The sequence below is a fragment of the Zootoca vivipara genome, chromosome 5 (genome assembly GCF_965207765.1).
Source record: "Zootoca vivipara chromosome 5, rZooViv2.hap1.1, whole genome shotgun sequence".
NCBI lineage: Eukaryota > Metazoa > Chordata > Lepidosauria > Squamata > Lacertidae > Zootoca > Zootoca vivipara.
The window spans coordinates 81,055,413-81,070,400 of NC_142588.1; the positions used below are offsets into that span (position 1 = coordinate 81,055,413).

Genomic DNA, 14,988 nt, shown 5'->3' on the forward strand with positions numbered 1-14,988 from the left:
TTCCCAACCTTTTTTGGTGTGGTGACTCACACGTTTACTTGGTATGTTGATCCATCAGTTTATTGTCACTTGAATTTTGGACCTTAGGTCTTCTCTGCCGCCAGCCTCCAGAGAACTAAGTGTGGTGTAATGATTAGAGTGTCAGACTAGGACCTGGGAGACGAGGCTTCAAATCCCCACTCAGCTACAAAGTCCATTGGGTGACCTTGGGCCAAAAAGGAAACATTTATATCCCACCTTTCTTCCAAGGAGTTCAGTGTGGCGCACAACAATTGTGAGTCCTGAAGTCTTACTTCATAAGTAAAGCCCAAATAATTGCTGCTTGTAATCCATCACAAGAATACCTCTTAACATTTTTCTTGCTGTTTCACTGCCCTATTATAATGCTGTGTTCACACTTGTAACCAAACATTGGAAAGCATTAAAATTTAAGGCTCAAGACTTTGGTGTGGTACCAGAGAGAGGGTTCAGAGGATGAGACTGAAGCATCCCTTCCCTCCTCAGTGCAGGAGAGAGCTATCTCCTCAGCCACAGAGGATGAAGGCATAACTGGTCTCTGATGCTCCCCTTCTGTCTTTGATGGAGCAAAAGTGTACAGAGTCCAGAACCCTGGGAAACTGAAGGTTCAAGACCATGTGAACAGGAACCTGGAGTCATCCAGATGTATCTACTGTGCAAGCGTTGCCATTCGTGTAGGGATGGAGAACCTGCAGCTCTTCAGATGTTTTAGGACTCACCACAGACCATCAATCCAGGTTCACGATCCATGCCTGAGTACATAAAGGCCAAGGGGTGGAGTCAGTAGGCATGGCCCACAGCTTGTCCACCTCCACAGATCTTTCTTTTCGATGCCTAGCACACACCCAGCTTGTCTCCTGTGTAAACAGATGGCATGCCTTTGAGGAAGCCAAAATTTTGCCACAGTGCACAGGAAGTTCATGTCAGGCAAATCAGAATGGAAAGGGTTCCCCTGAGCTTAGGGAGTTTGAGAAGCATTGCTTTAAAGAGCATATGCAATATTTGGCAGAACCTCTTTTATCGGATATTTCAAAACAGTGAGTTTTGCCGAAGCAACTTATGATTCTGTTCAAGGGTATTCTCAAATGGCAACACTGCTTCAATTTGAAGCCACTTAGTACTTTATATTGGCCTTACACTCTCGTGTAGAAGGAAGGTTCCATTACCATTCTTACCAGAGCGTTTTATAGTTGCACGTCTTCCTTGGCTCCCTTGTGCAGCTGTTATAATCATGTTTTGTGACAGATCATGGGGCTTGTAGAATAACCGGAGTGTGGTTTGCTGAATCGACTGTGCTACTAAAGATCAACATGAATATCTATCAAGGTATTCCTCCATAGACTTCTCTGCGCCTTTAGAGATGTTCATTTGCTTGAAATCACAACCTTGAAAATTGCACCGTTTATGCAATAAAGAATAAACCAATTTCAGTTCTCTTGCCCAACAAACTAACAAACCGTATAAGCTCATCTGGTGCATGCATAAAATGCATAAAATTCTATCTGTCAGACTCGGCTCCAATGGTGGAGAAGAGAATCATAGAATCACAGAATTGTAGAGTTGGAAAGGGACCATGAGGGCCATCTAGTCCAATCTTTTGCTCAATGTGGGGCTCGAACCCACAACTCTGAGATTAAAAATCTCATGCTCTGCGGACTTAGCTATCTCAGCAAAAAGGGGAAAGTGTCAAAATGGAAGTATAGAGTTTGCAAGTTGTTCTGGTCAATGAACAAGCCTGATCCAGAAGCTTTTATAGGGATCAGGGTGTGTCAAGGTCTGTCCTATCCTTGTTAAGAGGCTTTCTTGCTGGCCATCTAACAGTTCCCTTCCTTTGTGCAGTGCCAGGTGATGTTACAGAGGCCCCATGTCCTGGATTCAGTGGCAGAGCACATGGATTGCATGCAGGAGGCTCCCAGTTCAACCCACAGTACCTGAAGTTAAAAGGACCGCTCACTGAGACCTCAGAAGTTGCTGCTGATCAGAATTGACAATGCTGGGCTAGATAGACAAAGAGCCTCACCTGATACCAGGAAGCATCCTTGCCTTGTTCAGGCATTGTGCATGAACAGGGAATTCCCAACATGAACAGAGAGTACAGGGTAGGGGGGAAGCACACACGAGCCCCACTTCCAAGAATCCAGTGCATGTTGGCCCCATCTACTCCACCCTTGATCTTCTCGTGTTGTGCAGGTGGGTCTGAAGGAGATGTCTAAACATGTTTGGGTGAATGTGCTTAGAATCCTGTGCTATCAAGGTTCATGCCACAGGTTCTCCATTTACGTTAGAACCAGACTTTAACCCAAATGCATCTTGGATGCTGAGTTCTAAGAGTAAGTGGACTATGATGTACATTTCTGCAGAACCAAGATCATTTTCAACTCTGCGCTTTGCTCCTATGCTTTGTGCACACCAGCCTCACAGCAGTGAACTGTACCTCTGTGTTTCCCACCCCTATACCCTGGGCCTGATTGCTGATACCAGACCAGGAGACCCCTCTGCGAGTTTACAATGTGATCTTCTTAAGCTCCTCAGGTCTGAATGCAAGCTGGCTTAGATTGCGCACCAACCATTCATCGCCCTTCTCCGATCTAAGTGATACAGAAATCCCTTTGCCGGTGTTATCGTCAAGGAGCAGAGGGGTTCGCCCGCCCAGTTGTGATTCCGGCATTGCCTCTCCAGTAAGCATTCTGGTTCTGAGTTCTGTGGAAAGAAGCACAAGTTGATGGTAACCTCACTACTAGCCTCTCCTTCTGCAGCATGACAGTGCAAACATTCTCCCTGAGTTTTAGCCATCAGAAACAAGAGACTGTCTATTGTAATAGGAAAAGTAAGGGTGGCCAATTTGGGTGTGTGTAGAGATGGATTGCCTCTTCAGATCCACCTGAGTAAGGACTTCAAAGCACCTTGCAAGGTGCTGTTAAAATAAAGTCGTTTCCCCTCCCTTTAGTTTTAGCAGGGTATTTCATGCAGTTTGCATGGAATTCTGCTGAACTGAGCAAGATTTAAACCCTCTGCATCAGCTGATGAGCTCAGTTTTCACATATACAAGGAGATTAAAAAATGTATACAAAATCTCATGCTCGAAGTCTTAAAAGTCCAGTATAAAGTGCAATATTCAAGTCCGATTAGGTTGTTTATACATTTAATATCTGCACCTCATGGTGGTTTACCTTTTCATTGTTTCACCAACATGTTGGACCGTGTTGTCTGTTTGTTGCTGCTACGATGAGCTCAGTTTGGCTGCTTGGTCCTGTTTATTGCTAGGAAAAGGCATGTGTAGCCTATGCAGGGTTTAATCCTGTCCTGTCACCTATCAGATGATGTCACAAGATGATGTCACAAGTTACGTATGTCAGCTGCTGGGCGTGTGGACACGGTCTGAGGGAAAGGGCCTCGTGGGCCAACTTGAGCTCCCTCATGGGCCACAGACCAGAGGTTTCTCACCCTTGCCTTAAAATAATTAAGAAGTGCTCAGGTGGTACATATTCTTGCTTTTACACTTTTTCAAACTTTGCGACTTCTCGCTAGCCTTGCTTTCTGGTGGTTATTTGAGTCCTCAAATAGGCTTATAGACCTCCCAATAAGCCTTTAAAGGTTTGCAGCAAGACTTCCATTGCAAAGCTGTCTAGTGGTGTTCCTGTGGAATTCTGAAGAGCTCTGAGGTTTATGTGTTGCTAAAGTAGAGCAGTTTTTTTAAAAAAAATAACTTAAACTTTTCCATTTTAAACATATCCTCTGCTGTTGTGCTCTAACAAAATAATAATAATAATAATTCAGAGCTCTTCCATGCTCTGCAGGCAACGTTTTGGACAGCTTCACTTCTGGCAAAGCCCATGAACCTAGAGAAATATAGAGTTGTATTGACACAAAACAGAGTATTCTGTGACAGGGGTGCCAATATGAATAAAATATTTGGGGGGCAGGTAAGCCCCACCCTGCATAATTGATCACAAGACATGGTGCACACACACACCATTTCCATGGCAATGCTGACCAATTTGGGGGAGGCCAAGCCCCCTCAAATATGATAGGGGACAAAGGGACCTTGGCTCCTATGTTCTGTGGCTTTTGGGGGGTGCTGATCCAAATGGAGTCAGTTGTTGACATTGTTCTTCAATATAGGGTGGGAGACCCCTAAACCATCCTGATTTTTCAGTGCCCCCACCACCACCCCTAATAAATGTGCCGTCCTTTTAAGGTGCTTTTGCTATTTTCTTTCAAATGCATTGAAAATGACCACTGTTTGGAAACAAGCTAAAGTACTGTCTGAAATTTTTGTGCTGATTAAAAGGTATCTGGCAGAAGGGGAAATATTCCTAATTTGGTTTCTCCTCTTTCAAGCTTCCATCAGATTCCTTCAAGTATCTCACCTGGCATGAATTAGAAGAGCATGATGTTCAAGGGAACCAAATCCGCTGCCCCCGAGTGAGAGAAGGTATAGAAAAAGAATCTGGTTTGTAGCCTCCATGATATTAGGAGATGGTGTGGTGTGAATGATGGCAGAAATATGAACTGTCGAGGCAGGTGCCTTGCTTTGGAGCTCATGTGTGCTTCAACGAACGTGCCGTAGGATTGTGCAGACAGACTGATCTATGAGTTCACTGAAGGTGTACCTCTGCATTCCCACAGGAGGTTGCCCTTTTCAGTGAACTGAATGGGTTTAATTAGTCTACTCGGTAGATAAATCAAAAGATTTAGATAATTATCCGTTGCAGGCCAAAATTTATTCAGCAGGGTTCCATGTTAAAAGTAGGCTTGTTTGCATTGCAATTGGCCTGTTTGCATGGTTAATAATAATAATAATAATAGTTATTATTTGTACCTGGCCTATCTTACTGGATTGCCCCAGCCATTCTGGGCAGCTTCCAACCTGTGTCAATATATAATAAAAGGCTTCCCTAACCATTCCTGTTAGGCAGTTCACTGACTAATAGCCCAGAATGATTGTTGCTATCACATCAATGGAGCTCATGGCTAGCAGATAACTGGATGTCTCTCTGTGTTTCAGAGCCTTCACCAACCTGGTGTCCTCCAGACATTGTTGAGCTACAACTTCCTTGGACACTGCCCATGCTGGCTCAGGCTGATGGGATTTGTAGTCCAAAAAAAGTCTGTAGGCATCACTGTTGTTTGTTTGCTTCCATTTATGACTTGCTTCCGATAAACTATCTCAAAGTTATTTAACAGTAAAGACATCAACAATAAGAAAAAAAATGCAAGAATTTAAAATAGAAAGCAATTTCAAACCCAGTACTGATCATAGCTGCCAAGTTATCCCTTTTTTACAGGGATTTTCCCTTATGCTGAATAGGCTTCCTCGCGAGAAAAGGGAAAACTTGGCAGCTATGGTACTGATAGAGACTGGGATTAAAAAAAAAATATCCATAAGGCTTGCTGAAAAAGGAAAGTCTTTAAGAAGCACTGACAAGCCAATGGAAACTGTGCCTGTCTGATATGTAACAGAAGGGAGTTCCACAGGGTGGGTCCACCATGATGATGATGTTTTTGGAAGGAGGCTCCCTGCCTGTGGAACTTCCTCCTCCTCCTCCAATATTGAGACAATTTTTTTTCTCCTGCAGGCTCTTTCTTGCAGAGCATGGTGATCAGTTGGGCATATGAAGGATGAGATGACCTTTTAGATACTGTATCCTGGTCCCAAGCTGTAAGGGCTTGGTACACCAGTACTAGCACCTTGAATTTAGCTTAGTAGCTAACTGGTAGCCAGAGCAATTCTTTCAGCAGTGGCACAGCATGATGGCAATATTCTGCCATCAAACTGTTGCATTTTGCATTAGCTTCGGTTTCTGGACCAACCTCAGGGCAGCCACACACACAGTGCATTGCAGTTGTCCAACCTGGTGGTTGCCAATGCATGGAGGACAGTGGTCAGGCTACCCTGGTCCAGAAATGGTTGTTGCTGGAAGCTGGTGAAAGGCATTCCTAGCCACTGAGGTCACCTGGACCTCTAATGATGGATATGGATCTAGGAATGCCCTCAGATTATGAATCTGCTTCTTCAGGAGGAGTATGACCTTGTCCAAAGTGGCCAATTTACCATTTATCCTGGCTCAGGATCTGCTCACCCACAGTGCCTCCATCTTGCCAGGATTCAGACTGGGTTTATTGGTCCAGGACTTGCACAGCTTCTCCCAGTTCCGAAGTGATAGAAAAATAGCTCTGGGTATCATCAGCCCCAAATTTCCTACTGACTGGCAGCTGCATATACAGTAGATGTTAAATAGCACTGGAGTCAAGATGGTATCCTATGGTATCCTGCAGTACAGTTGCCAGGAGGCAGTCAGATAATCATCCAATGACATTCTCTGAAAGTGATCCCAGAGATAGGATCAGAACCAACGTAAAACAGAGCCGCCAGCATGCATCTCACTGTGTCAGCTCAAGAGGATATCATGGCCTAGGGTATCAAAAGTTGCTGAGATATCAAGTAACAACAGGGTCTCAATCCCCATTCCTTCTCCTGAAAAAGGTTATCCATCAGGGTGATCCAAGGCCGATTCAGTCCCACAAGTGGGTTGAGATAATTGGCTTGCAACCATCCTGCTGTGACCCTCTCAATCACCTTCCCTCCAAAGGGGGCATTTGTGACCAGGCAGAAGTTGTCATAAACCAATGGATCCTGGGTGGGCTTTTTCAATAGTGGTTGAATCACTGTCTCTTCCAAGATGGCCAGGACAACTTCCTCTCCTAAGCAGGGCTTTTTTCAGCCAGAACTCAGATCCAGCACCTCTCAGCTGCCATTATAAGAGAACAAGGGAGGCATTCATGCCAAGTTCTGGCACCTCATTTTCTAGAAAAATAGATATCACAGCCCCCAGAATATCAGAAGCCTGCTTCACAGTAACTTAGAGGGGAGTCTTCAGTTTGGTTGCCCCCATGCTGTAGAACAGCATCTCTGTTGAGATATGACAGGCACCCACAATCCATACTTTGCAGAAACATTTGAAGTCGTTTTGGTTTTTCTTTTGGCTGTTTTTTCCAGCAAGGTGGAAATGTCTGTGCCTTAGGTCTCCATTCTGTCTTCAGTTGTTTTTGTACTGTTTCAGAGACTATTGTTAGCTGTTCTGTTTTTATGGTATATCTGTAAATCAGTTTGAGACATATGTAAAACAATAATAACAGCACTAATGAATTAAACTTTATTGTTTAAAGCCATAGACAGTCACAATATAAATAGAGCAAACAATATATTTAACATATTCAATGATGATGATGATGATTATATCCCCTCAGCATGCTTTAGAAGCCAGGGGCAAGGATTGTCTAGCCCAGTGGCTCCCAATTAGCCAATTACTGAGGGCCCCCTATTTTTCAAAAGTCAAGCCACGGACCCCCTACTTTTGAAAATTTTGATAACTCTATGGCAGCGGTCCCCAAACTATGGCCTGGGGGCCACATACAGCCCGTGAGGCTCTTTTATGCAGCCCCCAGTACCCCCAGCCGCCCGCTGCCGCCGCCCGCTCTTGCTGGCGTGGTGCGGCGCGGCTACCCACTCCGACTGAAAAAGCGATGGAAATAGCTTGCGCACATGCGCAAGCACATCATTTCCGGTGTACTTCCGGGTCGGAGAAGGCTCCTGCAAATGCACAGAAGCTATTTCCGGTGCTTTCCAGGTAGGGAGTGTGCCAGAAATAGCATTTGCGCATGCACATGGCCGCACCCGGCCGTGCACTCCCCCGCGCGCTCCCCCGTCCTCCGGCCCACCGCGCGATCGGCGCGGTGGGCATCCGGCCCAAAGCCGGGTAAGTTTGGGGACCCCTGCTCTATGGTAAATTGCAAAGCAATTTTTTGAACAAAATGTGGGGTAGCCCCTAATAAGCAAAGGATTTTAGGTACACTTTAAAAAACAGAACATAGAATTTGTGATATTGCCATGCAAAAATGACAAAAACTTAGTTGGAGGAGAGGCAAGGAATGGGACCATGGACCCCCCAGGGGTCCCCAGACCCCAAATTGGGAGCCATTGGTCTAGCCTCTTTCATTGCCCTTTGTTCTCTAGTATACCAAAGTGCAGAACAGGCTCAGCAGTGCCAGAGAATACTGTATCAAGAGAGTATCATGTCTCACTTGTCCACTGTGCCATTGCCACCTGGAAAAACAGCCCCTGGAAAAACTACTCCATTCCCCCCCCCCCGCCAAACATTCCCTCTCCACCTTTGTGCATTTGGGATCAGCTCTGGTTATCAGTCAAATGCTGTATTTGATTAATGGATCTTCTTAGTAAACTTGACGCAGCTTACAACAAAGAAATGGGCCATGCTAGGATGTTACAGAATGTTGGGAGTTTCATAAGAAGCAATCACCTTACTCTTTCCTTGGGACCATAATAAAGCACATGCCGTGGGATTTTGGCAGCAAACACATTTATTTAAAGTGGCAGAACAATGCAAAGCAGGTAGAAGATTGTGGAACTGCCAAATCCAAAGCTAGGCTTGTGTCGGCAGGTTAGAAGATGTGGGTTCTTCGGGGGGGGGGTGTTTCCTTCCCCCCATTTTCTGCCAGCTGAGGATTTTAAAGGATTTTACTTCCCATTGGTCCTGGTGGAGGAGAAAATGAGTATGCCAAACCAGGACTGGCATATTTTACCTTCCATTCTGGAAGAATAAGAGATTTGGACAAGCTTCCCTAAATCCAACTCACCCCCCAACCCAACACATACAGAGAGCACCTCCTTTTTTGCCCTCCGCTATAGGAGCACGGGACACGGGTGGCTCTGTAGTCTAAACCATTGAGTCTTGGGCTTGCCAATCGGAAGGTCGGTGGTTTGAATTCCTGCGACGGAATGAGCTCCCATTGCTCGGTCCCTGCTCCTGCCAACCTATCAGTTCGAAAGCATGTTAAAGTGCAAGTAGATAAATAGGTGTACCACTCTGGCAGGAAGGTAAACTGTGTTTCCGTGCACTGCTCTGGTTCCACCCCGTTGCGGGGATTCGAACCGCCGACCTTTAAATCGGCAAGCCCAAGGCTCAGTGGTTTAGACCACAGTGCCACCCGTGTCTCCCTTAAAGGTCAAAGGCGGCCCATTACATTGGGCCCAGAACCCAAAAGGAAGCCAGTGTAACTAGCCCAGACTTGGTGTGCAGTAATGTGATCTGAACACCTGGCACTCAGCCTTAATGGCTCTCTCTCACAAAATATATATAATGTACTCCAACTACGGAATTGTCTTCCCAGGGACGTCCACCTGGCAGGAGAATCATTATTGTTTTGGCACAAGGCTTTACCTCCAGGAATCAAATCTTTAATGTTTTGTCTGCTGGTCTGGGTTTGATTTTGTGAGCTGGTTGTTCTAATAGTGGCTCCTACCCGGTACTAGTCTAGCTGTGCAAATTTTGAATCGCAATTGCTTTTAGTGAGCCATGTTTCAAAAAGGACACCCCAAAAGATGAGCTAAAAATGCGATTTTTAGATTGACTTGCCTATGATCCAAAGATCCAGGACAAAGAGCCACTTTTCAGAAATTTCCTCCGGATGTGTATTCCGCCTTTGAAATCCCGCTAATGTCTGGGAAGATTCGGATGTATGTCAGCCCTAGTTTGTATTCTATTTGTATGTGTAAGCGGCCTTGAAACATTCGAGGTGTAAGGCACTATAAATATATGTGTGTTTGTATACAAATGTGTGTGTGTGTGTGTGTGTGTGTGTGTGTGTGTGTCACACACACACATGTACATATATCCCCTCTTGCATATTTCTAAGCTTTCAAATATTCTGTTAAGATACAAGGTAAAGGACCCCTGGACATTTAAGTCCTGTCAAATTTTACTGTGGGGTTGTGGCACTCATCTCGCTTCAGGCCAAGGGAGCCGGCGTTTGTCCACAGAAAGCTTTCCTGGTCATGTGGCCAGCATGACTAAACTACTTCTCGTGCAACAAGCCCTTGTGATGAGTGCCATACCGTATGGAAACGCAATTTACCTTCCCAATGCCGCAGTACCTATTTATCTACTCACGGTGGTATGCTTTTAACTGCTAGGTTGGCAGGAGCTGGGACAGAGTGATGGGAGCTCACCCTTTTGTGTGGACTCAAACTGGCGACCCTCCAATCGGCAAGCCCAAGAGGCTCAGTGGTTTAGACCACAGCGCCACCCACATCCCTCTGCTAAGATATAAATGATAGGAGCAGGAATATAATATTGAGATGCCCTTCTCTCTCTCCACCTCTCCTCTACCCCAGCCTTATACTGTCTATAACATTCGTGTCTCACATTGAATATAACTGATCTGTAGAAAAGACTCCATGAACTGAAAGCAGAGGTGCTGTATGTACTTTTGTAACGCCATAAAATCTTATTTTATTTTATTTTATTTTGAAAAATATTGAGATGGATATCTATATTTCTGAACAGGACCTTCTGAGGAAGAATGTTTTTTCAGAGGAGAGCATCACACTCTGTGTGCAAGAAAAAAATTGACAGAGAATGAGAAATGGGAACGAAGGCTGCAAGAGAACTGGGAAAACTGTGTGGTAAGGACTTTTTAAAATTGTGGGTTTTATTTTTAAAAAATATTGTTAGTAATATCTCATTCAGGCTGCATTCCTATACACTCTTACAGGGAAGTAGTTGTCATTGGACTCCTAAATGATTGTTTCTGACTCTGAATAAAAAGTATAGGACTGTCAGTACGATTTTAAATTTATTTTATTTGAAGAATTTGTATCCTGCACTTCTGCCAAAAACGGTTCCCACAGCAGCTTATAGATCAACACAAGACAGTCCCTACCCTTAGGTTTATAATTTTAAAATATGGGGCACAAAGGGAAATCCGATTAGGAGGAAAGAAGTTTGTACTTATGCATGGCATCCTCCTACCTAATCAAATTTCCATTTGTGCCACATCTTTTTAGATTACAGATGTGTGTAAACTTTATTCACTTTAGTAATCACTTATTCTTAAAAGGTAAAGGGACCCCTGACCATTAGGTCCAGTTGTGACCGTCTCTGGGGTTGCGGCGCTCATCTTGCGTTATTGGCCAAGGGAGCCGATGTACAGCTTCCAGGTCATGTGGCCAGCATGACAAAGCCACTTCTGGCGAACCAGAGCAGCACACGAAAATGCCGTTTACCTTCCCGCTGTACCTATTTATCTACTTGCATTTTGATGTGCTTTCGAACTGCTAGGTTGGCAGGAGCTGGGACCGAGCAACAGGAGCTCACCCCGTCACGGGGATTCGAACTGCCAACCTGATCTGCAAGCCCTAGGCTCTGTGGTTTAACCCACAGTGCCACCCGCTGAATAAGAATAAGAATATTCTTATTCATATTCTTCCTCTACTACTACTACTACAGGATTCTCAACCCTGTCAGGTAGTTTGAACCTCTGCCAAAGGAGGCAGCAAAAATCAGCTTGTCAAATTTGTCACCCTAATTTGTTAGCAGTTATAGGTATAACAGAGAGCCTATATGCAAAAACCAAATCAACTCAGAGTGAGCCTCACAGTAGCTCAGACATCTTGCTTAGAAGTTAGGAGGGTTCTGCGTTGCATGGAAACCAAGGGCCAAACAGAGATGTGCAAAGTAATCTCTGCTCCCTTTAAACATTTATTGTATCCTTTAAACATTTGCAATCGAGCTATGGAATCTGGGGATCCATACTGGAAGTGTGACAGGGGACATGTTAACCCTTTCCTCTGTACCATTTCCCCCCATGAATATCTACCAACACCACCTCGGAGCTGTGATATGCATTTCCCAAAAGAGTAAATAACAGTTTTGGAAGAGATTTTTCTTGGCGAAAGAACATGGTGGGATTAATCGTCCCACCTCACCAAATTACTCAAATCCATATTGTGGTCCTTTGGAATTGCTATTTGCAAGACCTGAGATGCATTCTCGTCTAGTTTTGTATTGATGCTGTCATAAACATTCAGTGTGCAGAAGATCTCCACTTGACTGTTCAGCTAAATGGAATCTATTTGTGTGTTCTTTGAATTCCCTCCCACCACCAGAGTTTAAATCTTTCGTACCAAGACTTGGGAGACCTTTACCAGGTAGAAAACTGCAAAAGGATTCTCCGCCGTCTAATCCGAGTGGAGAGGCTTTGGCTGGTGGACAACTCCTTGACAGATCTAAGTGCCATATGCTTGCCAAGGTAATTTGATTATTATTGGGACTTTTCCAAGCATTAACTAAGTTAACAGCAGAACTATGTATATCCCATGCACCGCATCTGCAGTCACGATTGCAAGCAATTTACTATAGTGGGTTTAAATCATTAGATCACGTTATACATCATTTGTTGCAAGCGCCATCTGGAAAGGTGTTTTTTGGCCACTAGGAATTGCACTCAACCTTAGTTCATCCAAGTTTTATTCAGCTTGGAAACTAGGGTTTCCCAGTTCAGAAAAGAAGCCAGGAACTTGAACCACAGTTTGGAGTCGGTATAAGATCCTAGACTGTTCTGACCCTGGAAACCACAGTTTGCCAGTCTGAATGAAGAAAGGGAGGATAACGATTGAGATATTGTGCAGAGCTGAGGCTTCTGCAGGACTTATTCTCAGTGTGTTTCACTGGAACATTATCTCATCATCCCAGAAAGTAGCACACCCAAGCTGTAGCGTAGCCAGTGCTAAATAAACAACCTGAGAGAGGCAGCCAGGTGAGAGGCAGTGAAGAGTGGAAGGTTATGTCTGTGTTGCAAGGAGGGAGGAAGAACCAAGGCAAGCTTCTTATTTTTTCCCATGAAGAGAGAGGAAGGTTAAAAACCAAAAGGGCAAATCTAGGTTGGGAGACATTTTGCTCTTGCAGCGATACCAAATAGTCTCTGTGTGGTCTTATCAGAAAGGGAGTTTTTCCACACATTGGTTAATTGGAGACTTCTGGGTTTAATTGCCGCAGGTTGTGAAAGGGGAAGCAAAGTGGCTGTTGACATCTTGGCTAATTGTGTCAAGAAACTGTTTTCCAAATGAGCCCCTTCACTGACACAGGAAGAGTGTCAGAGAAGTGCAATGTGAAACCAAGCTGATACGGTCCTCACCTGAGGTCTTGACCATTTCGCAAACAGATCTTTGAGCATAGTTCTTGCAGCACTGGAGACTAATTAGCACATTTTCTGGTGCCTTTTGTATGATAGTGTCAGTATAGGGGTCCATTGAATTGCTTCTTACAAAAGAATCATTGTCTACATTTTCAGGGCTTAAAAAATAACCTCCCCCCAAACCCTTGTTGTTGTAAGTTGGAATTTCTTTTCCCCTGCATGTAATAACCGATCGCACACATTTAATGTGCTTTCCAGATGCAAAGAGCTGAAACTCAGCAGAAATCATTTTACATCCTTCAAGCAGCTGCCAAAACTACCTGCGATTCAACATCTGTCCCTTGATGAGAACAACATTGAGACCCTACATGGGCTGTGTGCCCTGAGACATACTCCATTGGAGTCTCTCGTACTCCAGAGGAACCCCTGTGAGTTTCATGACAACTACAGGCAGCTGTAAGTTATTGCACGCCACTGGAGTGTATTTAGTAACAAGTCGGCCTGCAACAAAACGTTGCAGCTTGTCCAGCGTCTCATTTAGTCAGCCACGCCCTGCGCTCCACTCCAATAGTCTGTTCCAGGGGTGGGGAACCTGTGGCATGACAGCTCCCATCATTCCTGACTCTTTCGCCACCCCTCTTATCCGGCTCCCCCCTGCCAACAGTCACTTGCTTCTCTATGAGCAGTGGGCAAGTTGGGTCCTCACTGGTATGTTGAGGGGAAGAGGGAGGTTGCACCCTTGAATCCCCCCCACCCTTTTGTACTTTGCAAACCATAGGGTTCCTTTGAGTCTGCTGACACCTCCCTCTCATACATGGATAAGAAACATAGGAAACTGCCTTTCACAGAGTCCGATCGACGATCCTTCTAGCTCAGTATTGACTGGCATGGACCGTCCAGGATTTCAGACAGGGGATATTCCCAGTCCTATCTGGAGATGTCGGGGATTGAACTTGGGGCAGCGTTTCTCAAACTTGGATCTCCCCAAGCTGTTGTTGGACTACAACTCCCATCATCCCTGACCACTGGTCCTGCTATCTAGGGGTGATGGGAATTGTAGTCCAACAACAGCTGGGAACCCAAATTTGAGAAACACTGACCTGGGGGTTTATGTGTGCAGTTCAGATGCCCTACCACTGAACTATGGCCCTTCCCCTGGTATTGTCCTGAGTGGTGGTGTTTTGCTTACCGAAACACTTCCGAACACTGGAAATAGAAGGAATTGTGTGTTCCTGGGAAAGCACATTAAGTTGTTCTCAGATTCACTGATACACCCAAAGGCATGGGAGTTGTAAGTTAAGGCACATAGCCTTAACCTCTGCACCATGGAGTCAGTCAAAGCATTCTACTCTCATACAGAGTTTAATTTCTGGGCACCAGCTGTTTCCTTTGGTCTTTCTAGTGGGTCTGCTAGTGGCAAAAGTGAGGTTGACCGACACACAGACACCAAATTTCAGGAATGGAGAGCCCAAACTGGAAAGGTGGTGTGGGAGTAAAACTGAAGTTAAGGTCAAGGGCAGTTAAGGTCAAGGGCATGGGATGATGGAAATAAATTAATTTACTCCTAAACCATATTCTCTTCTAGTGTGTTCTCTAACTTGCCAAACTTGAAAATGCTGGATGGGATCCTGAAACTGCCAGAGGACTGTCCTCCACCGGAAACCAATTTTATGTCGAAAATATGCACCATCCTATAGCATTACATTTTGTGAGAGGACTGAAGGACTTGCCACAATTCAAAGAATGAATCCTGCGAATGCACAAGTCTGTTTCCTGCCCTTGTGGCCACAAATAGAGCAGATTGTATGTCGTGCCAAAAAATGTCCAAATTATGCACCACAGAAAACCAAAATATGCATGTATATATACTTAATTTGGAGTATATTTCCAATACTTTGTGGCGGCTGAAGGTGGCCTCAATGGCTAGGAGTGCCTATTTCCAACCGCAGTTGGTTCACCAGCTTTGACCACTGT

At 44.8% G+C, this 14,988-nt stretch overlaps 1 protein-coding gene across 1 annotated transcript; it reads left to right on the top strand.

Annotated features, from left to right (window-relative positions):
- The first annotated feature begins 1,328 nt into the window (after nucleotides 1-1,328).
- Nucleotides 1,329-14,711, top strand: LOC148685752 (uncharacterized). Its single transcript, XM_088669906.1, has 7 exons — nucleotides 1,329-1,344; nucleotides 2,500-2,696; nucleotides 4,360-4,453; nucleotides 10,386-10,504; nucleotides 11,987-12,129; nucleotides 13,273-13,470; nucleotides 14,600-14,711. The coding sequence occupies exons 1-7, from the start codon at nucleotides 1,329-1,331 to the stop codon at nucleotides 14,709-14,711; spliced, it is 879 nt and encodes a 292-aa protein (XP_088526032.1).
- The last annotated feature ends 277 nt before the right edge of the window (nucleotides 14,712-14,988 follow it).